The sequence below is a fragment of the Lucilia sericata genome, unplaced genomic scaffold (assembly GCF_015586225.1).
Source record: "Lucilia sericata isolate MDLA Ls3-8-SP2 unplaced genomic scaffold, ASM1558622v1 Contig000351F_arrow, whole genome shotgun sequence".
In the NCBI taxonomy this organism is placed as follows: Eukaryota; Metazoa; Arthropoda; class Insecta; order Diptera; family Calliphoridae; genus Lucilia; species Lucilia sericata.
The window spans coordinates 326,423-337,500 of record NW_023994371.1 but is presented as its reverse complement, the minus strand read 5'-3'; the positions used below and the strand labels follow the sequence as shown (position 1 = coordinate 337,500).

The following is an 11,078-nucleotide window of genomic DNA, read 5'->3' as shown; positions in this document are numbered from 1 at the left end:
GAGATGAAGAGTATGTGCACATTTGTTTTTAATTTGGTCAACTAATTCGGATAAATGCAGGTCTTTAGTTAATTAGTACAAGAGTATTATTATTTGTTTTAAAAATAACTTGGGAATTTACACACACACACACACTCGACATACATTTGTATATGATATTCAATTTACCGAAAAGGTGTATGACTGTTAAAGACCTTGTTAAATTTTATATACATACATATAGTACATTCGTTCAAATATCCTTTTGTGTTTTTCTACTACACACCCACCTTAATGGGTTAGTTTGAAGATATACACACACAAACATGGGAAATAACTAGGTCAATGCCATTTGATTTTAACATTTTTGTTGCTTTTGTAAAGGAGGGAATTAAAAATTTGTTTCTTTTTTTTGTAGGAATATAGAGGAGCAGCACTAAGGATTTAAACAATAATTTACTATAAAAGAAATGAGAAAATATGTAAGACTAATAAAACTGAATATATTGGGTGGATTCAATTTTTTAAATCCGTCGATTTGTTTGCCAAATATAAAACCCATTGAAGTATTTATATCATTGGTCCTTAGATACTAGATTTTAAGGCGATCTAGCGGACGTCCGTTCGTTTTCCAGTTGAAAGCACAATGTTAACAAGTAAGAAAGTATAGTCGGGCCTGGCCGACCATATGATACCCTACACCAGTTATGAATATTAAATGTATTTATTTTCATAATAAAGTATTTATCTTCAATATTCCCTTGTTCCGACACATTTAAGCAATTTATGGATGAAAAACTAATTTTCTGAAAAAGGCTTTATATGGGGGCTAGGGGCAAATATGGACCAAGCCCGATAAAATTTTGTGAATATATTTATATTTACATAATATTTTATTGTGCTGAATTTCATCGCGATATTTGTGTTTATAAGTTAATTTGGGACATTCAAATAATTTTCTGAAGGGGACTTTGTATGGGAGCTAGGGTCGAATGGGGCCCGATCTTTATGAAATTTGGCAGGGTTATCAAGACTTCTGTAAAACTTAGTTGTGCCGTATTTTATCGATATATCTGTATATTTAACATAATTATGAGCTCAGAAGCCCTTTCGGGGGTTCTGTTCTATGGGGGCTAGGTGAAATAATGGACCGATTTTAACCATTTTCAATAGGCTTCGTCCTTGGCTCAAATAAAACGTGCGTGCCAAATTTCATCCAGTTATCTTGAAAATTGCACCTGTACCTTGCGCACAAGGTTTACATGTACAGCCAGCCAGACGGACGGACGGACGCTTAATCGACTCAGAAAACGATTCTAAGCCGATTGGTATACTTTAAGGTGGGTCTAGGACGAATATTTTTGTATGTTACAAACATCTGCACAAATCCAATATACCCTCCCCACTAAAGTGGTGTAGGGTATAAAAACTGTCTGCAAAATCAGTCTACAATTTTATACAATTCCCCTTAAAGTTCCTCTTGAAAAACAGTCACAAATAAGTTAATTAGGCCGATTCTCGAGCAGAACTGAACTGGAACTGAACTATAACTAAACTGGAACTGAACTAGAACTGAACTAGAACTGAACTAGAACTGAACTAGAACTGAACTAGAACTGAACTAGAACTGAACTAGAACTGAACTAGAACTGAACTAGAACTGAACTAGAACTGAACTAGAACTGAACTAGAACTGAACTAGAACTGAACTAGAACTGAACTAGAACTGAACTAGAACTGAACTAGAACTGAACTAGAACTGAACTAGAACTGAACTAGAACTGAACTAGAACTGAACTAGAACTGAACTAGAACTGAACTAGAACTGAACTAGAACTGAACTAGAACTGAACTAGAACTGAACTAGAACTGAACTAGAACTGAACTAGAACTGAACTAGAACTGAACTAGAACTGAACTGAACTGAACTAGAACTGAACTAGAACTGAACTAGAACTGAACTAGAACTGAACTAGAACTGAACTAGAACTGAACTAGAACTGAACTAGAACTGAACTAGAACTGAACTAGAACTGAACTAGAACTGAACTAGAACTGAACTAGAACTGAACTAGAACTGAACTAGAACTGAACTAGACTGACTGAACTAGAGAACTGAACTAGAACTGAACTAGAACTGAACTAGAACTGAACTAGAACTGAACTAGAACTGAACTAGAACTGAACTAGAACTGAACTAGAACTGAACTAGAACTGAACTAGAACTGAACTAGAACTGAACTAGAACTGAACTAGAACTGAACTAGAACTGAACTAGAACTGAACTAGAACTGAACTAGAACTGAACTAGAACTGAACTAGAACGAACTAGAACTGAACTAGAACTGAACTAGAACTGAACTAGAACTGAACGAACTGAACTAGAACTAGAACTGAACTAGAACTGAACTAGAACTGAACTAGAACTGAACTAGAACTGAACTAGAACTGAACTAGAACTGAACTAGAACTGAACTAGAACTGAACTAGAACTGAACTAGACTGAACTAGAACTGACTAGAACTGACTAGAACTGAACTAGAACTGAACTAGAACTGAACTAGAACTGAACTAGAAACTGAAACTAGAAACTGAACTAGAACTGAACTAGAACTGAACTAGAACTGAACTAGAACTGACTAGAACTGAACTAGAACTGAACTATAAAAGAACACTGAACTAGAACTGAACTAAACTGAACTAGAACTGAACTAGAACTGAACTAGAAATGAAACTAGACTGAACTAGAACTGAACTAGAACTGAACTAGAACTGAACTAGAACTGAACTAGAACTGACTAGAACTGAACTAGAACTGAACTAGAACTGAACTAGAACTGAACTAGAACTGAACTAGAAAACTGAACTAGAACTGAACTAGAACTGAACTAGACTGAACTAGAACTGAACTAGAACTTGACACTAGAACCTGAAACTAGAACTGAACTAGAACTGAACTAGAACTGACTAACTGAACTAGAACTGAAACTAGAACTGAACTAGAACTGAACTAGAACGAACTGAACTGACTAGAATGAACTAGAACTGACTAGAAACTTGAACTAGAACTGAACTAGACTGAATCTAGAACTGACAGACTGAACTAGAACTGAACTAGAACTGAACTTGACTGAACTAGAACTGATTTGAACTAAAGCTTGTTGATGGAGGGTTTTTAATATATTCCAACGATATATTTACAGGAGTAAAGCCTACTCATATCATAAATTGTATTTTAGTTAGTGCAATAATTTCGAAAATATAAAAAATTTTAAATATTTTGTTCACTTTGGCAACATTTACAAATAAGTCTTTCGCTCTATTCAATAATACTATACTAATTCTTTCCATCTAACATTATTTTATTAACATATTGTTAACAAACAACTAGTGCATCAAAAAAAATTACAAAAACATATTTTCACACTTTTACAAACATTACACATTGATTTTATACAATGTTCGTTATAACAAAATGGCTAAAAATTGAAAAGTGTATGTTTGTAAATGTTTTCTTTATATGTAATTTTAATATAAAAAAAAAGAAGAAAAACAATTTCACAACATCATTGCAATAGCATGGATAAACACAAAAAAATATAAAATGATAAATTGAAACAACATTTATTGCATTTAAAACAATATTAGTTGGGTAGTCATGGTTGATGGTCTGTAGTTAGTTGGTGGAAATGTAGCATTCATTACAAGCGAATTCCCCCAAACATGCAGCAAACTAATAGTTGTTCTTTCTGTTGATTTTTCAACAGTAATTCCCATGAAAAAAAAAACATTACAAATAAAACATTGAATGAATTTTACAGGAATATTAAACAATTGAAAAAAAATTTCTATCTTTGAATTTTGTTGCAGGTTTTAATAATTAAATCAATGCGTCAGTGTCATGTTTTTAAAACAATATTTTCATTCTATCTTAAAATAGCAGAGTTGGCGGCAATATTTTAGGAAAAATTTTAAAATTTAGGTTCTAAAATTTTGCTGGATTTCTTATAAATACAAGAGATTTCTTCCTGCAACATGTTGTCAGCATCAAAAATGTTTCAGCAACATTAGAAGTAAATTGTATCTATTCTTGAATGTCAAATGGACAATTTAAATTTTGTTTTTTAACAATGTTGCCAGAAATTTGGCAATTATCTGTTGTTGTCAGCAACATGTATGAATAATGTTGAAAATCGGAATCCTGAGAAACTGCTTTGATTTTTTTTATAAATGCATTTTATTGATCTTAAATTTAAATTGAATTATTTGTCTAAAGCCGATGATTAACAATAAGATTCTCAATACAATTCCTTGACAACTGGAATGGCGTATTGTGGCACATAGTGGGAGTAAGCACCAGAATAGGAAGCAGCAGGAGCAGCACAAGGAACTGGTGCCAATTTCGGTTGACAACTGAACAAATAGTTTTTGGGACATGGTGGTGCTGGTATACCGGCTGGTTTGTAGGCGGGTGCAGGGGCGGGGGCTGGAGCAGAATATGCTGGAGCAGGAGCGGCTGGTTTGGAATAAGCAGGAGCTGGTGCTGGTGCTGCATAAGCGGGTGATGGTGAAGCCAATGAATATGAGGGTGGTGAGTATGCTGGAGGACCAGCTGGTTTTGAGTATGATGGGGCGGCAGGAGCTGAGTAGGAAGGAGCAGCAGGAGCTGAGTAGGATGGGGCAGCTGGAGCTGAGTAAGAAGGGGCAGCTGGTTTTGAGTATGAGGGAGCAGCTGGTTTCGAATATGAAGGCGGTGAGTAAGAAGGAGCAGCAGGGGCCGAATAAGAAGGAGCTGCTGGTTTTGAATATGATGGAGCGGCTGGTGCAGAATATGAAGGAGCAGCAGGAGCGGAATATGAGGGAGCAGCTGGCGCCGAGTATGAAGGAGCAGCTGGAGCTGAGTATGAAGGAGCAGCTGGAGCTGAATACGAAGGAGCAGCTGGAGCTGCATATGAAGGAGCAGCTGGTGCTGAGTAAGAAGGAGCCGATGGTTTTGAGTAAGATGGTGCAGCAGGAGCAGCATAAGATGGAGCAGCAGGTGCTGCATAAGAAGGAGCTGCTGGAGCGGAATAAGATGGAGCCGCTGGAGCGGAATAAGATGGAGCTGCAGGTGCTGCATATGAAGGAGCAGCTGGAGCCGCATACGATGGTGCAGCTGGAGCTGCATACGAAGGAGGAGCAGGTGGTGCATATGCTGGAGCAGCCGAATATCCACCATAGGCCGAACGAGCAAAACGTAATGATTCAGCAACTGGTGCTGGTATTAAAATACCCTCTGAAGGTTCCAACTGTATAGTATCTCCCCTCACACAAGACACCAAACACACAAAGGCAAACAAAGTAAACGATTTCATTTTTGTCGTTTCTATCAATTTGAATTCGTTAATCACACAATTAAAGTTAACTACTGTCGAAAAAATGCAAAAACTCTTATTTTATACCCCGATAAATGATTTCCAGCATATTATATTGCATTTTCAGCAGAATACTGGATGTGGGACAGTAATGTAACAAAAAAAAAAATAATTAAAAGAAAATGCAACCATAAACAAACATATTAATCGAAAAGAAGAAATTACGAAATATTGGTAAAAAAATATACAAATTTGTTGTAAAGTTTTTTAAGAAATTATGAGGGGGAGAGTGAAAATTAAAAGACAATATCAACAAGTTTATAGATTATTAAATAAATGACAGGGTCGTGATGTAATTAAGGGGACAATTTGTATTTAATAAATTTTTAATTAAGATTGCAAACACTGTAGTTGGGACTGTAAACAACCATCTTGCCGAGATTATAGTCAACTATATAATCGAGAACTGAACTAGACTGAACTAGAACTGAACTAGAACTGAACTGAACTGATCTAGAACTGAACTAGAACTGAACTATAACTGAACTAGAACTGATCTAGAACTGATCTAGAACTGAAATAGCACTGAACTAGAACTGAACTAGAACTGAACTAGAACTGAACTAGAACTGAACTAGAACTGAACTAGAACTGAACTAGAACTGAACTAGAACTGAACTAGAACTGAACTAGAACTGAACTAGAACTGAACTAGAACTGAACTAGAACTGAACTAGAACTGAACTAGAACTGAACTAGAACTGAACTAGAACTGAACTAGAACTGAACTAGAACTGACTAGAACTGAAACTAGAACTGAACTAGAACTGAACTAGAACTGAACTAGAACTGAACTAGAACTGAACTAGAACTGAACTAGAACTGAACTAGAACTGAACTAGAACTGAACTAGAACTGAACTAGAACTGAACTAGAACTGAATAGAACTAGAACTGAACTAGAACTGAACTAGAACTAGAACTGAACTAGAACTGAACTAGAACTGAACTAGAACTGAACTAGAACTGAACTAGAACTGAACTAGAACTGAACTGAACTAGAACTGAACTAGAACTGAACTAGAACTGAACAAGAACTGATCTAGAACTGATCTAGAACTGAACTAGAACTGAACTAGAACTGAACTATAACTGAACTAGAACTGATCTAGAACTGAAATAGCACTGAACTAGAACTGAACTAGAACTGAACTAGAACTGAACTAGAACTGAACTAGAACTGAACTAGAACTGAACTAGAACTGAACTAGAACTGAACTAGAACTGAACTAGAACTGAACTAGAACTGAACTAGAACTGAACTAGAACTGAACTAGAACTGAACTAGAACTGAACTAGAACTGAACTAGAACTGAACTAGAACTGAACTAGAACTGAACTAGAACTGAACTAGAACTGAACTAGAACTGAACTAGAACTGAACTAGAACTAGAACTGAACTAGAACTGAACTAGACTGAACTAGACTGAACAGAACTGAACTAGAACTGAACTAGAACTGAACTAGAACTGAACTATAACGAACTGAACGAACTAGAACTGACTAGAACTGAACTAGAACTGAACTAGAACTGAACTAGAACTGAACTAGAACTGAACTAGAACTGAACTAGAACTGAACTAGAACTGACTAGAACTGACTAGAAACTGAACTAGAACTGAACTAGAACTGAACTAGAACTGACTAGAAACTGAACTAGAACTGACTAGAACTGACTAGAACTGAACTAGAACTGAACTAGAACTGAACTAGAACTGAACTAGAACTGAACTAGAACTGAACTAGAACTGAACTAGAACTGAACTAGAACTGAACTAGAACTGAACTAGAACTGAACTAGAACTGAACTAGAACTGAACTAGAACTGAACTAGAACTGAACTAGAACTGAACTAGAACTGAACTAGAACTGAACTAGAACTGAACTAGAACTGAACTAGAACTGAACTAGAACTGAACTAGAACTGAACTAGAACTGAACTAGAACTGAACTAGAACTGAACTAGAACTGAACTAGAAGTGAACTAGAACTGGACTAGAACTGAACTAGAACTGAACTAGTTCTGTAAACAATTATACTCTTCCGTGTCTCCTATTTTGACAACCTAAACTACGCCTCTGTCTTTAACTTCTACAATTTCAATTTGTAATTTTCACAAAATAAATTGTCAACATAAGCAGAAATGTTAATAACATATGCTATTTATATTTTTTCCTTAACTTGTCAATATGTTATTTTTTTGTATTTGGAACACAAAACTACTTACATTAGCATTTACAACAATTTCAAAGAGTTCAATAAAATAATTAATATTTCAGTTATTTATTCGTTTACTGCAGTTTAAGCAATGCGTTCACATGAACAAATTTTAGTGTTAATATTTTGCTTTTTAAATTTACTCAACATGACAGAATCACAATTTTGGGAAATTACAGAACAGGAAGAATCCAGTAGTGAACATTGGTTGCCATCGAATTTCTATTCTAAATTAATCATCAATATTTGTTATACTATCGCAGAGGAGAAATTTATTTACTAAGAGATTATGTTTTTGAAAAAGCAAAATATGATTAGAAATCCAGTTTAAATTTTATGTAAAATTCTTAATTATTTTTTTCGCATAAACCCAATAAGCAACATTTAAAATGTTTTTATATAAGTTCACCTACAATGTTTAGCAATATGTTGCTTACTTTTTAAAATTCTAAATTATTAATTTAACAGTTTTTATATTGGGTTTGTGAGTTTTTTTGTATGACTAGCGCAATAATGTTGCTAAATATTGTATGATTTTGTTGTTAGCATTTTATTTGTTGCTTAAATGTTTCATTAATGGAATTTAATGAAAACAATACCAAAATTTCCTTTACACTGTTAAGCATCATGTTGGGTATACCTTATGCAACAATGTTGTTAAACATGGTGTTGTTTTTTGGCAACAGTTCATCAAGTGAATATGTTAAATTAAATGAATTTATCAATAAGAACTGATAAGCGCAACAATGTTGCTAAACAATTCAATGATCTTGAAAAATTTGTGATAAAAGCTTTAAGAAGAAGTACTACAATCCCTGAACATTTCGTTATTTCATTTTGATGATATCATCTCTATATATCAAGATCCGTAGAGCCGTATTCCAAATGTTTTTTAAATAATTTACATTCAATTCCACCATCAATAATTTCATTGAGAAAAAGACATATAAAATAATAAAAACACAAAGAAAAAGGCAAAAATAAAAAGACTTAAACGTAATAAGAAAATTAACTTCATTTTAATTATTATGCAAACATTTTTGTACAATAACAAAAAAACCTGAAACAAATTCTTTTGTAACAACAATAAAATTATACAAACAAACAAAAACTATAGTAGTTTTTTAACTTTATTGTATTATTCTTGTTGTTTTTGCTGTTGCCATTGTCGTTTGACGCCATTGTCATTATAAATTCTTTTAATTTTATTTAACAATTCTTTTCATTTATACAAATACATTTACACTTGTTACGTATAAATATGTATTTGTTAAGGAATATAAATTATATGCGTGTGTATGTGTTTCGAAATATGTTTGTTTTCTACTCTCTTTTTTTTCTTCATATCCTTTGGCTTAGTCTCTTTTTAGTTTCTTCTCTCTCTCTCTCTCTTGTAGGCATGTCTAATATAAGTACCCGGGAATTTGAAAAATGGTACTTTTTGAGTTCTATGTAAGAGAAGCACCAAACTTTTAAATGAAATTAATTAATTGAGACAAATTTAACTTCTCATGATGCAGCTTAAGAATTCTCATAACATTAAAATATGAACAGGTTCTAAATTCAAAAATATATACTATCTTTGCTACATCGCTTTTACTGCCAAAATCTTTCAAGTCCTCAAAAAGGTACCATCACCAGTTTCAAACGATACTCTTTTGTTTACTCATAAGTACATTCTTATATTTTTATACTCGTCATCATACTTTTTTCCAACTTCCTTGATATTTTTCCTGTATAACACAACACTCATATACAAAAATATATCTTGCAGCTATTTTTGTCTGTTTGTTGTTGATGTTTCTTCTTTAAGTTTTTCTGTTGTTGTTATTATAATGGATTCAACTTATAGTAACTTAACAGACCAAAGCAGCAAACATATAGACGCACGGACAGACAGAACAGACTTACCAACATACAAAACTTAACTTGACTAAACGACAGGGAAATATGTTTTTAAATAAGCACAAAACTGTTATTATTACTAACGAGGATCGGATGAAAAGTTGTAATGAACTCGAACTGAACTAGAACTTAAAGAGAACAGAATTAGAATTGAACTAAAACTAAATTATCACTATATTAGAATTGAACTAGAACTGAACTAGAACTGAACTAGACTAGAACTGAACTAGACTAGAACTGAACTAGACTAGAACTGAACTAGACTAGAACTGAACTAGACTAGAACTGAACTAGACTAGAACTGAACTAGACTAGAACTGAACTATACTAGAACTGAACTAGACTAGAACTAAACTAGACTAGAACTGAACTAGACTAGAACTGAACTAGACTAGAACTGAACTAGACTAGAACTGAACTAGACTAGAACTGAACTAGACTAGAACTGAACTAGACTAGAACTGAACTAGACTAGAACTGAACTAGACTAGAACTGAACTAGACTGAACTGAACTAGACTGAACTAGAACTGAACTAGAACTGAACTAGAACTGAACTAGAACTGAACTAGAACTGAACTAGAACTGAACTAGAACTGAACTAGAACTGAACTAGAACTGAACTAGAACTGAACTAGAACTGAACTAGAACTGAACTAGAACTGAACTAGAACTGAAACTAGAACTGAACTAGAACTGAACTAGAACTGAACTAGAACTGAACTAGAACTGAACTGAACTAGAACTGAACTAGAACTGAACTAGAACTGAACTAGAACTGAACTAGAACTGAACTAGAACTGAACTAGAACTGAACTAGAACTGAACTAGAACTGAACTAGAACTGAACTAGAACTGAACTAGAACTGAACTAGAACTGAACTAGAACTGAACTAGAACTGAACTAGAACTGAACTAGAACTGAACTAGAACTAGAACTGAACTAGAACTGAACTAGAACTGAACTAGAACTGAACTAGAACTGAACTAGAACTGAACTAGAACTGAACTAGAACTGAACTAGAACTGAACTAGAACTGAACTAGAACTGAACTAGAACTGAACTAGAACTGAACTAGAACTGAACTAGAACTGAACTAGAACTGAACTAGAACTGAACTAGAACTGAACTAGAACTGAACTAGAACTGAACTAGAACTGAACTAGAACTGAACTAGAACTGAACTAGAACTGAACTAGAACTGAACTAGAACTGAACTAGAACTGAACTAGAACTGAACTAGAACTGAACTAGAACTGAACTAGAACTGAACTAGAACTGAACTAGAACTGAACTAGAACTGAACTAGAACTGAACTAGAACTGAAAAGAACTGAACTAGAACTGAACTAGAACTGAACTAGAACTGAACTAGAACTGAACTAGAACTGAACTAGAACTGAACTAGAACTGAACTAGAACTGAACTAGAACTGAACTAGAACTGAACTAGAACTGAACTAGAACTGAACTAGAACTGAACTAGAACTGAACTAGAACTGAACTAGAACTGAACTAGAACTGAACTAGAACTGAACTAGAACTGAACTAGAACTGAACTAGAAC

At 34.1% G+C, this 11,078-nt stretch overlaps 2 protein-coding genes across 3 annotated transcripts in view; both read right to left on the bottom strand.

Moving 5' to 3' along the window:
* The window catches only part of LOC119604003 (UPF0047 protein YjbQ), a 70,439-nt gene that overhangs the window by 5,356 nt on the left and 54,005 nt on the right, over positions 1–11,078 (bottom strand). The window lies entirely within an intron of this gene.
* On the bottom strand, positions 4,278–5,333 carry LOC119603990 (DNA-directed RNA polymerase II subunit RPB1-like). The gene has a single exon (XM_037956301.1). It carries the CDS (start codon positions 5,331–5,333, stop codon positions 4,278–4,280), a length of 1,056 nt encoding a protein of 351 aa, XP_037812229.1.